The 22,578-nt window shown below is 46.0% G+C and overlaps 1 protein-coding gene across 2 annotated transcripts; it reads right to left on the reverse strand.

Moving 5' to 3' along the window:
• Window positions 1–922: 922 nt before the first annotated feature.
• NSG1 (neuronal vesicle trafficking associated 1) lies at window positions 923–21,674 on the reverse strand (the record flags this gene model as incomplete). Of its 2 annotated transcripts, XM_084266858.1 has the most annotated exons (4): window positions 923–1,123; window positions 6,079–6,189; window positions 17,680–17,796; window positions 21,546–21,674. In XM_084266858.1, 4 exons carry the CDS (start codon window positions 21,672–21,674, stop codon window positions 923–925), a joined length of 558 nt encoding a protein of 185 aa, XP_084122984.1. The 2 variants fall into 2 exon arrangements, with proteins under 2 accessions (XP_084122984.1, XP_084122985.1); XM_084266859.1 differs by lacking the exon at window positions 17,680–17,796.
• Window positions 21,675–22,578: the final 904 nt, after the last annotated feature.

Here is a 22,578-nt window from a genome sequence, read left to right on the forward strand (position 1 = left end):
TGAGTTACATAGTGGACTACATCTACTGTGAACAGGCTTTCTGCCTCTTAAGTATGATCAAAAGATGTCACTTCTCCGTAGAACATCCCCAGCTGTGTATTTTTCACACTATCCTCAACATCCAGCACTACACCTGGCTGTGTTTTCCATAATGTCTATCTAGTTTGTGTTTCAGTGCACATCCTTACCAAGATGCTAAAGCCACAGTGGAAATGCAGTAAAATCCCGTTGACAGCAATAATTAATAAAACATTGAGCATGCCTTGTTGCAGAGAACTTCATTATCACTTACAAATAAACAACAGTAAAGGAAACGGAAGAAAAATGCTACCTGACAGTTTCTTTCTCCATACAAGTCGTTACATTACGCCCCCGACATCGACGCTGACTTATCATTCTTGCTCGAGCCAAAACTAAGTATTAGACACAGCTTTCAGCTAAACAAGAGATCACTCTGGTTATGGCTGGGGTGTTTCGGTTTGCAAAAGGAGTAAAAAACAAAAATATATAAATAAATAAAGTCTCAGTTCAGACAACAGAACACGTGGTTTATCTACGGTCCAAGATCCCCCGAAGAAATCTGTCAGTACCCAATAAATTGCAAGACCACCTAATGCCAGAGATTGTTTAACATTGAGAATGGTGTCAAAGCTCTAAAGCAATGCTGATATGCACCTGCTTATGCCCATGAATGTTCTGCAGCAAGATTTTGTTTGGTTTTGGGTTGGGGTTTGTTTTGGGGTTGGTGGTTTTTTTTTTTGGTTTTTGTTTTTTTTTTTGCAAAGCAGTATCAGCAAACAGAAGCAATTGCACCATAAACATGAGTAACCTCTAAATTATCCATAATTATATTTAATGAAAAGTTCCTTAAAGTCCCTTAGTTACCTTCAAATGACATAGTGTTAATAATCAGAGCATCCTACTAAGCTGCCTTCTCAGCCGCTTCGGTCTCCTGCTCAGACAGTTTCTCTTCCGACAGTACCGTCATCCACGGGGACACGGAGCGCGTGATGGTTTGCTTGGCCAGGTTGTAGTGGTTTATGACTGTGTAGAACTTCCCTCGAGCGCTGGAGTCTTGCTCAGAGTAGTAGTTTTCCAACCCCGCTGGAATGCACTGATTGTTCTGAAAGAAAAAGCCATGGCTTAGGTTAGAGACAGGGCCCCACAACCCCCTGAAAGCAGGGCAGGTTCTGCCTTTTTAATCTAAGCCAACAGTCACTTTCTGTGAGTCAAGGTGCAGTGCCCAGCATTGTCCTGCTGTGTTCAAAATGGTCTTCCCTGCACCCTTTAAACTACTCCTGCCTTTGCCAGGAGAATGAGTTTAAATGCCAGAATAATTAACATAGAAGAAATACATTGGCCTAAAATAGATTTTAAAAGTACTCCATCTCCATCTCCAGCTGAATTTTGCTGCCTTTTCCTCCCCACCTTGTTCCAGCTACTTGATCCACCATTGCAGATGTCTCTGTTCTGTAGCATCACAGCAGCACCAGGCCCTTCAATATGCGGGGCAGATGTTGAGAGAGATGTGTCGGTGCCAAGGCACAAGCTGGTTTATAGCCCAGGAGCTGAGACACCCAGGGAATCCAGCACTGGGTGGCTGAGCTTGTGTGCAAGTGCACACACACACACAGACAGACACACACACACACACAGACACACACAGAGAACACCTCACTCCAGACTGAGGAAGACGTGGCCACAAGCAGGCTTTCAGAAAGCTATTTTTAGCTGGGGGAGCTGCATTATTTAGTTCCATGGACGTGTAAGTGTGCTACAGAGATGCTGTTAAGATGCTCAGAGGTTTTTGGAAGTGAAATACCTGATTCAGGGAGTTAAATGCAAAGCAGGATCCAAATTTTGCTGCCATCCTAAAAACTGAGGTGAAGGCGCACGTGGCTGCATGAGTCAGCAGGCATCACCCAGCGACCTCTGGGTGGGTGCAGGAACAGCCTCAGGAGCAGTGAGGTGCACTGAGGGAAAGTGTGATTTACATCTATCCCTGAGCCCCAGGTTTTGCTGCAGGTCACAGGTCTCTCTGCACACCCTGTGCTGTTATCTGCCAGTCCAGGCAGCCTCACCTGCTGCTCTCAGAGTGCTGGGGCAGTCATCTGAGCCATTGCATCTACCCTCTCAAATACAAGCGATAGAGCAGCTGCAGCTTGAGGACAAAGAAGTTTAATTGTTTCTACTCAGAGTGTTTTATAAAGAAAGAGGCTGCTTCATCTTCCTGCTCCCAGTGCTGGAGGAGTAAAATTTACAGTACTGTGGCTCAGCAACTCTGAGCTGCTACTGATCTCATGGAACCAGGCACCAAAACTTCACAGTGGAAGTTCCTGAGCACAACAGCACACGCAGAAGTCTCACTGGCTTTAGGACCGGACACAATTACTAACGTGACCACACTTGCTTTCGAGCTGACTCCTGTCCAAAATAAAAAGAGGTGGCCTAAGTGCCAGTAACAACAGTTCCAAATGGCTTGACTCATAAAGCACAGAATGACTGGGGGAAGATCCAGCAGCAGACAGGCTTGGCTTAATAGAAATTTTGGATCCTAAAAATGCCAAAGAGTGAAAACCCATCAAAAAAGGCAGGAAAGAAGAAAGCAAGACCTGCCCAAACAAGGGCCTGCAGGTAGGAACCAGTGGCCCCTGATGAATGCAGCAGGTCTGGGCTGGGTTTGGCTGTTTGATGCTGCTGCTAAGACAGGTTTTGATGGCAGCAGCACTGCAAAGCAGAGGGGATTGAACCCCACCTGAGCAGGCACCCATGTCATTCAGCACTGTTGGAGGCAACAGAGGTTTCCCCCTGCTCATCACCATCGTATTATGCCAGCTGCAAGATCCAGACCTGGATTTTTAATATAATCCAGGACAACTCTGGGATAGAACTATTTGGATGCATGTTCACCTACAGCACCCGTGCCATCTTCTGGAGGTACCATCCACACGTTATCTGGGGTACCTGACACTACTCCTGAGGTGATAAAATCCTAAGTACTAAAGCACAGACATCTCTGTAGTGATTATTTCCCCCAGTCATGGGATGTAGTCACAACTCTAAATATTTAAAATGGGGGAAGGAACACAATCCATTGATCTAATGAAATCTGCCAAGGAAATTCAAGCAAATATAATTATTAGTGCTGAAGACAAGCCAAGATTACTGCCAGTCTAAAAAATGTCACAGAATCCTGTGCTGCTTTTAGAAGCAATTTGCTTTGTAACAGGCAAAATGACTCAGTAATGTTATTTTTTGTAGTCACAAACATGCACAACATCTGAGAGCAGAGCCTACAGCAGCACGCAGCAGTTTCCATCCTGACTCCTGGGAGTTCATGCTTCTAGAAAGGAAGAGAAAACCCTCCCCTCTTACTCACTGCTCCTTGTGCAGGGCCCAAGGCCAACCCCCTTTGCTTCACTCCTAATCAAGCCATGCCAGGCAGCACACTGAGCAACCCAAATTGGTGCTGATGCCCATCCTGCCACACACCCAAGACCTTCAGCTTATGCAGGACACTTGTCTCCATCCTTATTCTTTCTTTCCATGGTTCCCAGGTGAGAGAAGCAGAGTGAGCTGCCAGTCTCTAGCTTCTTTCACACCCCTTTTGCTTCAGAAACTAGTTAGTCCAGAGAAAGCCCTGGTTGCCAGTCTCCATGTGGCTGTATGGAGATGACTCCTCTTGTTCTCTGTCATGAAGGCCCCAGCAATATTCACTTATAAATAGCATCTTCTGACACATGACCTCTGCTGGGTCAGTAATTCCACACTTAACAGATGATGGTGTTGCCTTTAGTGCCCTGGAAATGTGTTGCTGCACTGTGCACCAGCCTGACAGAAGGCAGGTGCCTTGGCAACACAAGCTAAAGGGCAGCAGGTGCAGTGTGCTGAATGGGGCCCTGGAGAAATTCCTCCAGGATGCAAGTGCACTCAGGTGAGTCTCACCAATAGCAAACTCAGAGGGCTTCAGAGAAGCAGCCTACACAACAGCAGCACTAGGGCTCTGCCACAAAGCTCAAGCAAGCACAAAATTGAGGCTGGAGCAGTTTAAGACTGCTATACAAAGGAAGATGAGTGCCTTTTTAAGCACACCTTCAGTCACTGGATGCACAGGACAGGAAAGGCTGGGAACACTGAAACCTCTAGAATTGCTCCATGTAGGAGAGCATCAAGGCAGAGAAGAGTGAGTGGGACTCAGTCTTTATGCAGATTCCCATGGTACCAGGCTTCCTAAGGCAGCCTTTGCCCTTCACTGGGAAACGGGATCAGCATCCAAAGCCTGGGGACATCCAGGCCAGAGAAAGTTGATGAATCCACCTAAAGCACAAAGCCAGTCCACAAGGTCGTTGTTCCCAAGGTGTTAGCCTCCACCTCTTAGGACAAGCTATGCCATAGTGCACTGTGGACTCTCACAGGAAGAGATGCAAAGGCAGCAAGTAAGAATTCCTGTCAGCTCTGCCAGCTTCAGGCCTTGTGCTACCTGCCAGCATCCTGTCACACCAATTACACAACCAAAGCTGCTGTGCCTCCTGCCATCATGCCACCAAGCACCCAGGAAACAGCACCCATAAAACCTGGGAGTGATAGTGCTGCACCCTAGAACACACCATGGGCTTGGGGATGCTCTGCCTGACCTCTGTTTCAAACACTGGGCCCTAAGGAGAGAAACCCAACTGGATTCTGGCCCCAGCACAAGGGAAGCACAGCTAAGGAACTGTGCCCTGCAGTGCCTGTGACACCAGGAAGGGAAAGACAAAAGCCAGAAGGCTGCAACTCAGAGGAAGGGACAACAGGGTGTGAAAGGAAGCAGAAGCAGCAGACTGAGTAGATTCTGTCAGGAGCATGTAACTGGCCATTCCAGTCACATCAGCATCACATCAAGACAGGCACAGCAGGAACCTACAAGTCCACACTCCAAACTGTTCAAAGCCAAGAGAAATCTTGGGGAAAAACAGCCTGTTGTCCCTGTGAGCACAGAAGGGTTTCAGTGCTGGTCTGAGGCAACACAAAAACCCAACTGTAGAACACCCAAAGCTGGATCTCCTGAGTTACAGCCAAATACTCTAACCACAGAGTCTTCTGCCCTTGAATCAAGGGAAAGCAGTAACATAAACCTGAATGCTTGGAGCTAAGTTAATCCAGCAGGGCATCACTGATTAGGACTTTGGACTACATTCCTGAAAGATATTTATGTGCCTGAAGGGACACAATCAGAAGTCCTGAGCAGGATCATCATATGCCTGAGACAGCCGTTCCTTCTTAAGTCCTTTTCAAGATCACTCTGGGTACCCACTTGATTCATCATAGGACTAAATATTCTTTAAAGATTAGAGGGAAGAAAGCCATCATCACTGCTTCCTTTCTTACCTAACTGCAGCCAAGTTCAACCCTGCTACATTTACAGCTGAGGGAAATCAGTGTTACCTTTCTGACTTTCAGCCCAGGTCACAGCTGAGGAGCCAGCACTACCACCTCTCACAAAGGAAGTGAGCCCCAGCTTCCTTTTTGGTATTTTTTTTTTCTAATAAATGTATTTTCCCTTTTTTGGCCTCACTTTTGGCCTGTGGCAGTAGGGCTTGGAAGTCACTGTTCTAGAACAAGTAGTTCATTCTACAAAAATAACCCTGAGGTAACTCTGCTACTCTTAATGAGAGCATCACTACTGTTCCTTTGACACATATTCCAAAGTTTTAGTGTTTTTTTTCTCCAGGTTTCATCATTCCCTTCTTTCCAAGACACATGAATTTGGATGAACATACAACCCATATGACCCAACAGACAGGAACTATGTCCAAACGACTGCAGATGAAGTAGGTTTGAAGGACACTGTGCTGGGACTTTGGCTACACTTTCCATGCTTAAAGGATTTGCAAAATAATAACATTATGAAAACTGTGCAAGAGCACAGCCTCAATTATAGATGAAACAGAAGGAAACATTAGCAGGAAGCACGCTAACCTCTGAAACAAACACAAATGTCTATGCAAGACAGCATATGCTTCATCAGGGTTATGCAGGAAACACCACAGAGAACATCACAGACTCTCCCATTTGTCTAGAACACAGGCACAAACTTACCTTGAAAACGAATCCTTCTGGACAGGTATGATCATACTTGTAAACCTTGTAGACTACCAGAAATACAACACATGTTAAGAAGGCAAGGGCAAAAAGGACCAGCACAGTTACCTGCAGAGAGAAAGAAAACATGCTGGTGTTAGCACTGCACTGCTTGTCACACTGCTGGTCAGTGCAGGCAGCAGGAGCTGGCTCTGAATGCTCTTCACAGGGAAACCAAGCAAAGCTGCTTAATTATTGAGGGAGGTGAGGGAAGCAGCACCTAAGTGCTTCCACCTCCCCCTTCCCACAGAAGGAGGAAGATCATCTGGTCCATGTCCCAGTGCCTCTGCACTGCCAGGCTTTGTTGTTGGGCTGCTCTTCAGTGCACACATGAGGCCAGAAGGACACATGAAGGGGGCTTGGGTCTGATGCTTCATCAGTGTTTGGATGATGTAAATCTGGTTTATGCCAGCTGATAAACATGTCTGTTTCCCCTGTGCCTGTCCAAGCACAGTCAGGTGACAGTAAGTTAGCACAGATGCCATCCAGATGATACAAAGGTGACTCTTGTAGGGCATGGAGAAAGTAACACCTGCCTGCTCTTGTTGGGATGAGTTTGCTGTGCCTGCTAGGAAGGTATAGCCAGTGACCCAGTCATGTGCATGACTGGTTACTTGATGATCCTTGATTTAGAGGTTTAAACAGTACTTCATCACACAGTGTGCAGAAGTACTGACTTTTCACCTCCCTGGTCCTGGAGGAAAAGCCTCAGGTTTAACCTGAACTCAGTGTCAGTCCCCAGCTAACCTTTCCCAGGAATAAACTCTGAGACTGTGAGCCTGCTAGGTGAGCTGAGAGACAGAGCCACCTCACCCACTGCCAGCTGAGAGCTTGGCTCAGCAGTCACACTGCAAAACTGCCCGACTCAGAGCTGGGCTGGTGGCAGGTGTGAGCTGAGCAAAAGCTGCACTGGGTACCCAGGAGTGCCCCAGATACGTGTCTGTGCCACTCTGCAGCTCCTACTGAAGGACAAACCAGCAGCTCCAGGAGGTTACATGGGAGGAGCAGCTGAGCTTTCCTTTTGGTGCAAGTTAGAAATAAGCCAGCATGTGCCACTGGGTGAGACAGGGTGATAAACAGAAACAAACAAGACTATATGATTAATTAATTAAAACAAAGTATAACATGATCTCAATTTAAAAAGGAAGACAAGTAAGCCAGCTATACACACCTCCTAAAAAGAGAGCATCAAGGGCAGTTATGCAAACAAGAATAATCTAATGTGAGAAAGCAAGGAAACAGGTAAATGTAGCTTTGCCTCCAGGGAAAACAACCCACCACACTCTTTTATGATAAACCCTGAAACTAACAGGATTTGCAGCACTGCAAACTGTGTGTGGCAGTGGGACTGGCACACTGAAGGGCTGAGATGAACTTTTAGGGACTTCTCATGCTGAGGAAGAGAACTTCACCATGGGCAGAAAACAGTAGGTGCTAAATTTCCTGGCTGAAACACAGTTGGGGATTATCATGTGCTGCTGAAGCCAAGGATTTTATAAGGATTTTTGATAGAAAATAAGCAGAGAAAGGGCCAGAGGAGAGGTAGGGAGAACTGCAGATCTGGAAGTTATTTAGTAGAAGAAATATAGGTATTAATGTAACAATGCCAATGAAAATGAGACGTGGAGCAACAGACCTTTCTGGTTAACAGCAACATCTTCAGTTCCTCAAACCATCACTGGGTTACAAAAAAAACCCCATAATCATGTTCTTAATCACCCTCCAAAAAACTCACACTGACATCAATTTTCAAATCCAATTAGCCTTTCCCCAAGTTTATTACTCATTTGCATACACAAAGGTTAACATGGATAGATCATGCTGTCTTGCCAACCTCACATTTTCTGCTCACATGTCCTGTGTCTCAGCAAGACACCCAAGAGATAAAGCACCTTCTCCTTTCTGGTCACTCTCTGTGTCCCAGATTAGTAACAAGCAACATACATCCCCCTGCTCATTTTAATCAGGCCTCTCCCCTTTTCTTCTGCAGTTGTTTAGAGCCCCTTCCTCTATTTCCTCACCTATCCCACCCACACACACACATACATGGTCCTTCACCTTCTGGTTTAACCCAAACCTTGCATCCCACCTTCCAGTGTTTTCTTTCCCCCTGCTGCAACTGGAACCAGCCTTAGTCTCTATTCTCACCCCCACACACACCAATTCTCCTGGCACTCCAGCCTCTAGGGACCTTTCTACCCTAAACTTACCATTCCCCCTTGGGGCTCCTTGCCCCACTTCCCTAACACCTTGCTGGTATCTCCCAAGTCCCACTCACTGCCAAATGAGCCCAAACCACACCTGGGTGCACAGCCCTGCCTGCCTGCCAGGCCACCTTCCCCTGTGGAGCTCTGGCTGCTGCTGGGCAGCAGGGGAAGATGAGGAACCAGACAGGAGGGAGCACTCCTCTCCCAGCCCAGCAGCTCTACAACATGCACATGGCCTGGGGCAGGTTTTGGGCCATTCAGTTCCCACTGACTCCAAGTGTGTGCTCTACCATTCCTCCTGCTCTGATGATCACTGCACCTTCCCTCAGAGAAGGGACAAGAGAGACTACAGAGTGGGGATTGAAAGGATAACACCCAGGTGGGATCATTCCTGAGGCTTCCTGTGCCCTGCATGACAAATTCCACCCAGCCTTTGAGAAAGGCTGTTCCCTCCAGGAGCACAGGCCTGTGACACAGACACCAAGCAGAACAGCTGATAAGAGAACAGATCGATTCAGCTCACATTTGCCTCCTCTGCAGACAGGAGTGAACAGCCTCAAATGCTTTGGAAAACAGGCTTAAATTTCAAAGCATTTGAACCATCCTCCCTGGCCCTCCCACTAGCAGGGAATAGGAGAATTGTAACATTATTCCCACCCCTAAGCATTTTGACATGCAGGAATATATTGTGTGTCAATATACAGGGATGTTGCCTCAGGAATACACTGTAAAGCCAACAAGCTATTTTGCAGGTGAGACCAAGTATCAGGCAACAGAAGACCTGTACTTCCAGCCACTGCAGGATCGCTCTCTCCAAGGCTCTGAAGCTGGTTCTAAAGAGGTGAAAAGCCCAGTGTTGTGTGGATTGCTGGAGCCTGGCAAGCTGCAGAGCCACGACCTCAGGGCTGACCTGCTGAGACACAGAGCATTTACCCATTTCAGACCTACAGGGAGCTCTGAGCTCTCACTGCACACACAAGTCATGTTCTGCTGCTGCTGCCACGCATGAGGAAGAGCCATGAGGAAGAGCTCTCAGGGCTCCTGTCTTGCAGTTCTCACAGATTCTTCCTCTCCCTCTCTCTCTCACTTACAGTATTTCCTAATGTTATTAATTTTGGTATTAAGATGTAAATTTCTACTCTCATTATCTCCAATAATTTGCAATCACACTCCATTTGCAAGTCCCTAATCAAGTAAGCTCTTGTCTCCTTCCTGGTGTAGATGAGAAGCTCCCTTCTCTTACCACCCTTCAGGATGTGAGTAACTTCTCTCAGCAAAGGACAGCTGCACATGGGAATGACACAGAGGGAGAGAAACCCATCACTGGGTTCCACGGTGATCACAATCACCTGTTAATTCCACCCACTTCTCTCTCACAACCTGAAAATCCCTCTCCTCCTTCCCATAGCCATTCTCCTCCACTCTCACAGTAACCCATCACTGATGGCCCACAACGGTCAGAACCCCAGGTTCACTGCTGAACCCAAGGCTGCCAGCTCCTCTACCCCAGCAGTAACACAGTGACCCTACTTCCCTGTCTCACCTTCTGAGCCCTTTTCTTCCCAGATGTCTTGCAGAAATAAAAGCATGGGAAGGGAGAAGGTAGCAAACTGCTCTTTAGACCACAGCCACTACCAGTAAAGCCATCATTTCACTGCTTGCTTCCACAGCAACTTTCCACACTCACTGCAAACTAAAGTTTAACTAGAAACTCAGAGTGGTTTTGTTTCCATCTTGAGAGAGTCTTTTAAAGTTGGTTTTATGGGGACCTGGCAGCAAAACTTAAGTGAACAGAAAAGATGACAAGATATTATGCATGTGGCAGATTTTTGATTAGATTGTAAGTGAAGAGCAGAAGAAGGACAGTGTCTAGCCAGAAGCCATTACAGTAATCAAAATGAGAGATGACTAATGAACTAAGTGTACCCACAGCAAGAAAACCTGTCTTCAGACTCTGTAAGCATTTAGCCAAACAAATGAAACTCACCAGATCTGACAACTACACCAACATGTAAACAGCTCCTGACAAAGCCTTACCATCAAGATCTGCTACATCTTCCCCATCAGTCCATCCTACTTTGCTAAAGCAGCAGAACACTGCAAGCTGCATCTCCTCTGCCTGGCTACCACAGGCTCCTCCTTCCTCACTTCCCTGACATTCATTGTGCTCCTTTTTTTAATCAAGCCAGAATATTACAGCAAAATCAATCAATTGCACCAACTGTGCCACCTTCTCTTCACACCCTTCCTGGCTCCTGTCCCTTTCAAATTACAAGCCATGTCTCCAGGCATGCACAAGTCTGCTCCTCTCAGCTCTATCTCCTTCCATTTTGCCTGTATCCCACTGTCCCACTAAAGCCTGGGTGCCAACTGGTTTTTTCCTGTATCTTTGCCTCCACCTTTCTCATCGTGCCTGAAACCACTCGTCCTGTGCTGCTTTGCATCACCTTCCTTCATGCTGCTCCTTCTCTCATGAACTTTCCAGCACACAAACCCACCTAAGAGCATCCCTGTTATTACAAGGAGTGGAACTAAAGTGGAACTAACAAGACATGCAGTAATTTTCACCGCTCAATCGCTGCCACTTGGCCACATCTCATCTCTGCTCTACATCTAGGCATTATCTGTTTCAATTGCAGCCTCTTGGGAACACAACTTTCATTTCTGATCTGCCTGGAAAGGGCTAGGCACAGGCTTGGTGCTAGCACCAAACAAAAAGAGCACCTTTGCTCTGCAAAGCATGTAAAAGCACATGAAGTGATTTACAGCCAATTTATGCTTTGCTCACCAGTGAAATGCAAAGCCCTCTGGGATGAAATACTGCATCTCTGCACAACCATTTAGGGCAGGAAATTAAGATTATTGCTATCCAATTTAAACTACAGGAGAATTTTAGGCAGGCAGACTGCAATTACAATAGATTGTGTCTGGCTACATCCCACAGACTGGAATTCGTAAAACATCACATTGACTTCCCTGCAAATGGCCCTGACCTCCATTTCACCTCTCTCCACTGAAATCCTGCATCTCCAGCTGCACAAAGCCTCTACCCATGTGTTGAGAGCCCTGACATCAGTTCTCTGCTTCCCCTAACATTCCTGCTTTTCCAAAATGATACTGTTCTTTGCTGTTACCTGGGCCTGTCCCTACAAGTTTGCATGGAACAATATACAGCTGCAACATAGAATCACAGAATGGTCTGGGTTGGGAGGGACCCCAAGGATCACAGAGCTCCAACCCCCTGCCACAGGCAGGGACACCAACCTCCAGGCCTGGAGCTACACAAGGTTGCCCAGGGCCCCATCCAACCTGGCCTTGAACAGCCCCAGGGATGGGGCATCCACCACCTCTCTCTGGGCAGCCTGTTCCAGCCCCTCACCACTCTTTCTGTGAAAAACTTCCCCCTAATAGCCAATTTAAACTTTCCTTCCTTTAGTTTTAATCCATTCCCCCTTGTCCTGCCATTCTCTACCCTTTTAAAAAGCTGATTCCCCTCCTGTTTGTATGTTCCCTTCAGGGACTGGAAGGCTGCCATGAGGTCCCCCCACAGCCTTCTCTTCTCCAGGCTGAACCAGCCCAGCTCCCTCAGCCTCTCTCCATAGGGGAGCTGCTCCAGCCCTCTCATCATCTTTGTGGCTCCTCTGAACCCTCTCCAACAGTTACACATCTTTCTTGTATTGGGGCCCCAGCTCTGGACACAGGACTCCAGATGGGGCCTCACGAGGGCAGAGCAGAGAGGGACAATCTCCTCCCTGTCCCTGCTGCCACCCCTCTGCTGATGGAGCTCAGGATACCATTGGCCCTACGAGCTGCCAGAGCACACAGCTGGCTCATGTTAAGTTTCTCATCCACCAGAACCCCCAGGTCCTTCCCAGCAGGGCTGCTCTCCAGGAGCTCTTTTCCCAGTCTGTATCTATGTCTGGGATTCTTCTGTCTCAAGTGCAAGACCTGACACTTTGCAGTGTTGAACCTCATCAGGTTCACCCAGGGCCCAACACGAAAGAAAAGAAAGACTATTCACATCTACACATGCAACATCAGAGTCGTGTTCATTTCCAGAGCAATCCATATTTCCCAGTACAACTTGGCTGTGGAAACTTAGGTACACACACAAGATGACCCGACTCAAAACACAACCAGAGCTGTGTGCCTCATTTCAGCACAGTCCCATGTCATGTTCAGCTATATGACTGGTATCTTAGCTATTGAACTTCACCAGAATGTTCTCATCAAACCTTGGTGCTCAAACAGGATGATACAGTTTTGGGGTAAACTGTACAGGAAAGGCAAGAGACATCAAAGACTGTCCTTTGCAAGGAGTGGTGACAAAGAGGGAGAGAGAACTGGCTTGGAGTTGTAAAAGGCTTACCTGGGGATGACCTGGAGCAGCAGCAAGAATAGCAGATAGGTTCACAAAGGACAGTAACTGAAAAGAAGCTACAGACCCAGTACTGATTAACAGTGACAGTGCAAGACAACAGAACCAGCCTGCAAGGGAGTCAGCTAATGAAGCCGGAGGGAGACAGAGTTAGACAAAAACAGGTTAATAAGGCAGTGGCCTTGAGAGTCTAGCACTGTGGATTAACACAGCCATTCATGACAGTGTTCCCCTCAGCTTCCACCACACAGCACCATGTATTAGTTTCTTAACTACAGAGATCTGAGGAATCAGCTGAAGAAACCCTGTAGCCCTGAGCCAAGAACCTTATTACCTTCCCTTACAAACCCAGAAGATACCACTGAAGCCTGGAGGACAAGGTTACTACAGAAGAGGAAACCAGGAAAGGCTGTGTGAATGTTAGATCTGCAGAGACCCCACACATGTTCTGTGTCACCAAACAGTGGCAACAACAAAGGATTCCTAATGGATACAGTGGCAATAGACATCTGCCTTAGAGCAGGGGAGCTGCCTGCTAGGCATCCACTTCACTCACATCTTCCAGCTCTGAATTCCATTCAGCCAAGACATTAGCAGGAGGATTCTCAGTGTCATATCAGAGAATTATTAAACATTTAAAAAAAAAACAAACAGAAAATTGACAGCTGTTGTGCAGTGCCTGCACTTACATCATTGTTTTAAAATAGCAGTTAGATTGAAAGAAGAATGTCCCTTATTTTTCTTGCTAGAAATAGTAACAGAAAAATTCAAAGCCTGCCAAATGCTTATACTTTAGAGCGACTTGAATCCTGTGAGTAGTTACACTTAACTATCAGCTATATCCTGTACAGGAATCAGCAGACATCTCATGCACCTAACAGAGTTTTTAAGTGGGAGCAAAGAGCTACTCAACACACAGAGTAATCACAGAAACGAAGAGAGAAGTATTTTCCTTGTCTCCAATTATTTTTGCAGCAATAAGCACCACTGGTATTACCAAGAGCAGGTAAAAAAGTCTTGAGGCAGAAATATGCTTTAAAGGATGCCTCTTTAAGACAGATCAAAAGTTGAAATACTGAGATTTATGTTCCATACATTTCTTCAGTCTTAAAATGACCAGGTAAAAACAAGAGAACTGGTTCTGAAAGGAAGCCTTGATTCCTCTTCCATAACCTCATGCAGACATTTCAACAACTGCTTGCTGCTTGATAGTACATGGCTTGCACCATATGGTCTTACCACAGAAATAAGCTTGAGGCTTTGGCTCTGCACTTAGATGTATGTAGAGATGTCAAGGATAAAGTCTGAACAATGGAACTGCCTGTGGATGGAATGGTTGGAGACATACCACAGCCTGGGCTTGTTTAAGGGCTTGAAATTTATTGGGAAACGTGTTTGCTTTCAAAACACTTCTGAACATTCTCTATTCAGGTTTCCCCAAGACAGAAAAAAAGTCTTATGCTCTGATGAAGCATAATTTGGTGTGTTGGTGAACATCTGCCAGCTGCAGCCCCATTCAGTGGGTGCCAGAGCAGACACCCCACTACAGAATTCATCCGGAGTTGGTAAACACTCAGCTCTGTCAATGGGGGGAGGCAAAGGTTTGACCTTGGGTAACTGATACCATCATTTTGTTCCTGCAGTGGCTTCCTCCTATGTCTCAATTCATAATACTCCTTTGAAATGACATTTCCAGCCTCGCTGTGTTATTCTGTATGGCAAACAATTTAGAGGAGAGAAAAATCTGCCTCGTTCAAAGTCGCTTTCCAGATACGAAGGACAAACTCCCCACATCAGCCCACACCATCCAGAGCACCAAAGCAAGGCTCCTCCTCCTCCATGAAAAATAATCTTCAGGGAAAAAACCCACATCTTCCTTGGTGTGGTTAGTGCCATGAAACCAAACTACCATCACGGGGTTCTCAGAGTCAGGAAGGCTTCACATTTGCCTGACAGACTCTGATTTGAATTCAGAATGTAGCTTCATACAGGAAAATTATACTTGCAGTTTTCTTTGTAAACACTCCCAGCTCTGTTGTAATAACTGTGGTAATGTGGACTGAATGCAGAAAACACTATTTATAATTTCTTATTCACCAAATGATCTACATGACATATGCACATGCTGGAGCTGCTTCATTTGTTATGATGTATAATTTCTCAAGAACAGCTTTAGATGATCTGCACTGCTGAATTCCCCAAAATGCAATCTGCTTTGTCCTTATTTAAGAAGTACATCTTAGAATACACATGTGAATTATTTGTAAATATGACTGATTTTTTTATTTTTAGCACTTTTGGGCTGTGTCCTGTGGCAAGCTTATGCATCCGTGATGTACAACACTAAAGTCATTAAAATGGCATCTGAAGCTTTTTTTCAGGAACACTGAAGCTTTTAACATGAACACAAGCCAAAGTCAATACCCCACCAGTTAAATAATGCATTTCATAATTATAGCAAATATTTAATTTTCAAACAAATATCTTTTTGCTCTCCCAGAATCAACAGTAGCAGTTAACATGATGGTTCACAATTAATAAAGACCCAGGAGAAAAACCTCACACAATCAGTACTTTTCATCTACATATTTATGAAATTTCATCAATTATTCATGTAATATTTACTACTGGGAGTGGTGAATATGACAATCATCCCTGCTGGAGAACCAGTCAGTTCTCTTTAAAATGTTGCAAGCAGCATAATTCAATTCCAAAACTGTTATATAGAGATTAAGGGACATTTTTAGGACCTGAGTGTTCTGCATGGAACTATTGTTTTCAATTAACTGAACCACAATTTTCCTAATTGATCAACCCCCACACTCTTCTTCAGAAGCTGAGACTTACAGCCAGTGTGAATCACCCTGCAATTCCCAAAAGACACCCTATCTTACTGAAGCCTCTCTGTGATGCAGTAGTTACCTAGCAGCAAAACCTAGCAACCCTGTAGTATGAGATTAATCCCAGAGTGATCATCATAAAGTAGTATCTAAAAGATATTTAAGTATGCCATACAAAGGTACATAAAAATGCAGTGCAAGAAATGGCTCCTAACTGTTCAGCTGTACAAATTAGGAAAGACCACCTGACAGCACGACACACTATTTATTTGCTGTTCAGCAAGGTCTCCTTTGCTCCACTCTCCTAACAAAGACAGAAAGAACCCAGATCTACAAGGGGATGTGCAAAACATTTAGATGTGACCAAGACATCAAAAGCCTTCCCTTGCCAACAATTTAACCTTCAAGCAATGAAATCCCTTAGTCCCTACAGCTAGTGCATAAGTGCAATTCACCAGGTATAGGTTCTGCTTGGTTGCTTGGAACTGAAGTCCTAGCAGGGTACTCAAACTAAACACTCTCTCCCCTTTCTCTTTTATGACATAGTAAGCATTTACAGATCACCTTAGTGTGAGCAGGACACACACAAAAGGCACAGATGCAAGCCTTTCTTGTTCTGAGCTGCCCATCTACATCTTACCTGGTAATACAGCATGCACAACCCTCACCCAGGAGGAAGGGGATTATTCTCAAGGACTGGTACTATGGTGCCAGGAAGAGAACGAGAGAACGTACGTCTCAATGTAGCATCTTCCCTGAGGGATGGGATGTCCTTGCTCCAAATCAGGGAACAGAAAAACTGGAACTAGGTTTCCTACCTCCTTAGTCCTCCTGAGGTCCTTGCCGGACCCCACATCTCTTATTAGCTATTTGGGGTGGTTCTCCCCACAGCTTACTGGGAACCTACATCGTTCACTGTGTGTCCAAAGACTCCACTGTATGACCTGCACTTAAAGCATTTGTCCTGGCAACACCCTGCAATGTTCCTTTGCAAGTGAGGCCTAAAGTGTGTAACCCCTCCTTGAGCCTTCACTTGGTTTGTTCAGCATGCTCCAACTCCACAGAGAGCTGTACATACACTTCTGAAGGGAGGCTTGGGCCTGGGCAGTTTTTAGAACCACTGGTCAGGCAGAACAGAGTTAGAATCTTTGGGTGCACCCCAAAACTCCTATCATGCAAAGGGAGGTCAGAAACGTGCAACACAGAGAGAATCCACATCTTTACTGAAACTCTGTTTTTTCCCCTCATAGCAAACATTAAGCTTTTCAAACGTATCTGTAGCTGTGCACTGAACAGTGTGGTTGCCTACTGTTTGAAAACACTTTGGCATTCTTAGGTAAGATGCCCAAAGAACAGCACTGAAAAGCTCCAGTCTTCCTTTGTTAAGAGGCTCAGTAGGAAAGCGTGAGCTGAAGCTCCAACTTTCCTGCTTTGCTCTACCTACAGAGAGCAAGAAAACCTACCCTCCAGTGTGAAGGGGGAAAGCAATTCCATCCTTGCACTGGTTAAGCTCTCAGCTTTCCTCTGGGCCTACTGAAGGGAGTAATAGGGGTGTGGACACTAAGGAGTAAATCTGAGTCAGGTTGCTGCTGAACTGCCATCTGCCAGTAACAGTCGTCACCAAGCTGTAAGGTACAGTTGGACCAGGAAAACTGATACCAAAGAACTCTGGTGTACATGCCTGAGCTGCCAAGTCATACATTTAACTACAAAAAAACTCATAATGGGCTATGACAGTGCTTTTAAGAGAATGGTTTGGCCACAGTGGAAAACAAGAAGCCAAGAAGAAAACAAATACCCTTGTGGTTCTTGTCCTTCAACGCAAACAGGAGCTTCAGCCGTGCCAGGAGAGCCACTTGCATGCAGCCCTCTGACACCCTGGTCACCCACAGTCTGAAACCCACACACAGACAGCAGCACCTTCTGAATTCATCTGCCAAGATTTGCAAGACTTGCTCTTGCTTCTAATTGCTAAATACTGAACTATTATAACACTTATTTTCCTCATGCCCAGCTGTTCCCACAGCAGCCACTCTGTCAGTTACAGCCAGTTTTGACTACAATCAGCAACTGATTTGAAGCACTTCTGTGAACACAAGCAAGTCAATTAAGATGTTCAGACAGCACTGCTTACCTTAAACCTTTCTGACACCCCTTCAGTGATGCTGATTGTGAATTCAGCTATTTTAGGAGTTCGGAACTTTCCCTTCTTGCGATCAGGTTCATATTCTGTTTTCGTTTTGACCACCACCTTTCAAAAAGAATAAATAAGCTGTCAGCTGAAACTAACCAGAGAAATCTTAATTTACTCATTAACAATTTACACCTGCTTACAAGCTCATCTAGCACAGTAATTTTTCCCCCCCTGCTTTGTAATTCTTCTTTGGAAGCTGTAAATTCTGAGGTTTTTTCCTGACAATCAAGAACAAAACTGTCACTCACAGTTGTTTTCAATGGACCTGCAGGAAGACTTGTTGTGAAACAGTTCACAAATGCTCATTTTTTCAGCCATGGTGGTACTGTGCTGCTATACCAAGCAAGCATCTGCTTAGTTCATATTCAAATCATGAAGATTCCCACTGGCCTGGTTAACACACAAAGCACATGATACACAATGCAATTTCTCATTCGATGACCCAAGCCAACAACCACATGCTCACATCATCCTGGAGCCACGCTGCCTGTCCCCAGATAGCCCCCTTTCATGCTGAGCATGACATCATATGGTATGGAACACTCCTTTGGGCAGTTTGGGTCACCTATCAAGGCCACGTCCCCTCCCTGCTTGTTCTGAAAATTAACCCCACCCTAGCTGAAAACCAGGAGCCCCACTTTGTACAGTCTGAAAACAGACACCTCCACTTGCTTCACAAGATCCCAGCAATGGGATTTCAAACTGGAGACCAATAGGATAAGGAGATCACTAAAAAGAACCCATAGAAATCTGGCAGATGATGATGCCACCAGTAGCCATGTTCTTTGATGGTAAGATTTTGAGCTTAAAAGTAGTGAAATGACCCATCTAATTGCTATTCACTACGTGCTAGACTGCAGCTCTTTGCACACCTATTTTTAACATCTAACTTTTAAATTACCAGCTGCAAGCAGCAAGGTGCACACAAACCCTTGCATTAATGACACTTATTCAAACCCAAGGCTCTTTAAGTTCAGCTTATTCCTTGCTATAAGCTATTACAGCCTTAAGCTACACAATTTAGCACCTTACCTTTATTCCTAAAATATTCATTACGTCAGTCATCTCTCTAGTGCTCTCCTAGGCATGCTAAACATATAAAATTTTCACATACCTAACCTATTTGCCTCATTTTTGTCTTCTACAATTTTTTCCAGATATTTTTCAAAGCATCAGTCTCAAGACAGGGTAAAGTTTATTGCACTGACAGCACTATTAAGTTTTCCCCAATTGTCTCTGTTGTTCCAAAGAACAAATACCTAGACTCTTAAGATTTTTTTTTGAGCCAGATTCTATCTTTAGAGCAGCTCGTGATATCAACAGCAACTACATTACTCTGAAATTAAGGCTGTGACACTTAGAGGTAGCCAGGCACTGAAATGAAAGCTCTGGCTTCCCCTCTCCTCACTCCCCTGAAATGGTACATAGAACACATAACTGCACCTAGACTCAGTACCACAAAGCTTATTAGACACTTTCACAGCATTATAAATATATATGCAAAGGACATGGGTTTAGAAACTACCTTACCTATTTTCAGCTGTAATTAACAAGATAATTATTATTAACTGGTTAACTTTACAACTGCTCGACATCACCATGGAAGTTAAACTGTCTTAAGATTTTTTTTAATGCTTTTTAACATTTTACTTCCATTCCTCCCCCCTTTTATGTTGCATAATCTCATGCAACTCAAATCACATTCAGCTGACACTGAACGTACAGTTCTATCTGCTTGGTTATGTAACGCCTTCTTTTGTTTAACATACCTAATATGAATTTAAATCAGTTCATCCCTTTAATTTAGAACCTGTCAAAACCATCACATCCTTAACACTGTAGTTGCTACTGTTCAAGAAGTTCTGCTCCACTGCCATCCTCGAGCCTTGTAAGTGAACAATAAGCATAGATATATGAAGCATGTACTCCTATTCATTATACATGAGTGTCTTCATACTGCAGAATTTGATCTATGTGTCAATCTTGGTTTAACACTTTTTTTTTTGGTATCAGTTGCTCTACTACTGCCTTGGAGCCTGCAGCCATCAGTGAAGGTGCACTGACAGGACTGACAGTAAAAGAAGAAAACCAGCAAGACCAATAAATACATCCTTTTCTTTTCCCCCATATGTCTGCAAAAGGAAAGGAAAGCTAACCTGCCAACAGTGGGAGAAGTAGAGAGGGCAGTCAAATATTCCTTTATCTCAGCATTTAGCCTGGTTGCACGTTTGCTTTCGTGGAAGGCAACCATTGTGAAGGTGGGAGGAGTTCTGCCCCATTCTACTAGGAGCAGTCAGGCTGCACAGAACCTCCTGAGTTCAGTACAGAGGCTCAGCTCCTGTTAAACCTATGGCCACACAGGTCCCCAGCTCAGGCTTGTGCTCAGCAGTACAGTAACACAACAAATTCCTTTGGACCCTGGTCCTTGGGAATGGGTTATATCCAGTCACCAGTTGGCAGGCATATCAGGCGCTGTAAGACTTCACTTGTTTTAAAGCCTTAGGGTGCAATTTTGTCCTCAGTTACAAGATTTACACCCATGTAACCCAGGGCAGGAAAAGGACCCTCAGGCACTCTAACAGCTGTTATGGCTTATTGCATTTATGCCTGCCAACTGGTCACCATGCACAACACAGAATGATGTTGGTAGCAATTAAAATGGAGGTCACAAATTTATTTCTATTGCCTACAAGCAACACTCTACTGAAGCAAAATCTACTCAAGCTAAAATTCTCTACCCTGAGGTAAGACTATGTGAATTTTTTTGAGCTCTGAGGAACATACAGCTACCAGTTTATCTAGAAGCAGAATTGAGCTTGTGTCAAAAAAAAAACCCCACAAAACCAGCATGAAAATATTACTGATCATTTCCCAGTTAAATTTTGTATTTCTCAAAGACCACAAAGCTTTTTTGCCAGCTGCCTGTTTGAGAAATGTGTGAGTAACTATCCTACTACACCAGGATATTGAAAAACTGAATACCTGAAAAAGTACCCTACTATTGCATGCCTGTAGGAACACTTAGAAGAATTCTTCATTGTGAGGAGAATAAAACATATTTACAGGCTACCACATCACATCACCTTCCTAAACCTTTAAAATTAACTCCTTAGTAATCAAGCCATGTAATGAGGAATTCAGCATGCACATTTCCATTCCAGCCTGTGAGCAGTGTGCCAGGCTGCTCTCTTCCAGCTAAGGAGCACCTGAATCACGTATTTGGAGAGCTTTGAAACAAATAAGTTCCCAAGGAGAAAACTCAATGGCCTGCCCTCCTCCTTAGCCTGTCTGAAGACAGCACTAATTTATTACTGAGGCACAAAAGGAAGATGAAAGTTCGCTCCTTCTGTGGCCGGTCTGCCCACGTACATCTCGCAGAGACATAAAGCAGTGCTTTATCCCATTAGGGTGGCTTTTTCTGGACGGAGAAAATTCACGTCATTGACAGAGAATACACAGTACCTTCCAGATTAAAAAAAAAAGAGATAGATACAGCATAGGAAGGGCTGTGACAACATAGCACAGAGGAACCCACATCTTAGCGTGCACATATTTCATACAGGAGCACTGAAATCTAGATACGCTTACCCCTAATATTTCTCACTGCTTTTTTAATGCAAATTACTGCTACAGGATTTTCTTTAGCTTAACCGTTAGGTTTTCCCCCCCTAAGGGGAACTAGCATGCCTTAAAACCCCGGTATTTCTTGGTATTTCTAAGCTGCTCGTTACACATCTCCTATTCTTTTGTTGTTTGCCTGAGATTTGGGTGTGATTCTCCGGGGTGGAAACTGAAGCCTACTGTACCTTATCCGGAGGCGGGAACTGGAGCTGATTGACATCCAGGGGTGTGATCAGGGGGATGGTGTCAAACCCATCCTCCAAAAGGGGCTGCTTTGTGCTCTTCTCGCTGAAATTATTCCCCAGTTTCACCATTCTTCCCGGGTAGCGGGATTTTCTGCGGGCACACACAGGCACAGAGAGGCACAAACCTCGTCAGAGCCTCGGCAGGCACCAGACCTTTCCCCCAGCCCTCGGGGAACCCCAAATATCTTAAGGGAAAAAATAAAAATAAGAAGAAAACAGGCGCTGGTGACAAGGACTCGGTTACGGTTCCGCGTTTCAGAGAGGAAGAACGATGGGCAGCGCGTTTATTGTCGAGGTTAAAGGGGGGAAAAAAGCACACCCCAAGCCGCCTCACAATCCCCGGCACGTTACCCCGAAAGGGAGCGATGCCTTCCCGCACGGCGCGGCATCAACCCGCGGCATGGGATCGGGAGGCTCCCACCGCAACATCTCCCCACCCGCCAGCCCCAGCCCCCTCCCCGCCACCGCTACGGACCCCGTGCCCGGGGGGCACTCCGCGCCCTCCTCCCGCCGCGCCCCGCCCCGCCATGGCGCTGCTCCCCGGCCTCCCCTCACAGGGGCAACGGCCCCCCGCCACCGCTCAGCGCCACGGCTCTCGGCCCGACCCTACCGCAGGGACGGCGAGGTGTGAGGCAGCGGCCCCGCCACTCACCGCCGCGGCTCCCAGCCCTTCCTCGGGGGGCGGCGAGGCGTCGTTCCGCCGCGGCCCGCGCAGCAATGGCGGAGCGGGGGGCGAGGCGACGGCTTTCCCTCCGCGGGGTGACTCTGGGCGGCCGCAGCGCCGGGGCCGTGACGCAGCCGCCGCCTGGCTTAGGGCAGCTCTGGAGCAGCAGCACAAAGGAGCCCCGCAGGGATGAGGCGGGCGGCTCCCCCCAGCCGGCTACTGGCGCAGCGGCAGCAGGTGGAGGAGGAGGAGGCGGAGGAGGCGGCGGCGGGGGGGACGGGACAGGACGCGCCGCGCCGCCCTCCGCGC

The sequence above is a fragment of the Gallinula chloropus genome (genome assembly GCF_964237585.1).
Source record: "Gallinula chloropus genome assembly, chromosome: 7".
Lineage (NCBI taxonomy): Eukaryota > Metazoa > Chordata > Aves > Gruiformes > Rallidae > Gallinula > Gallinula chloropus.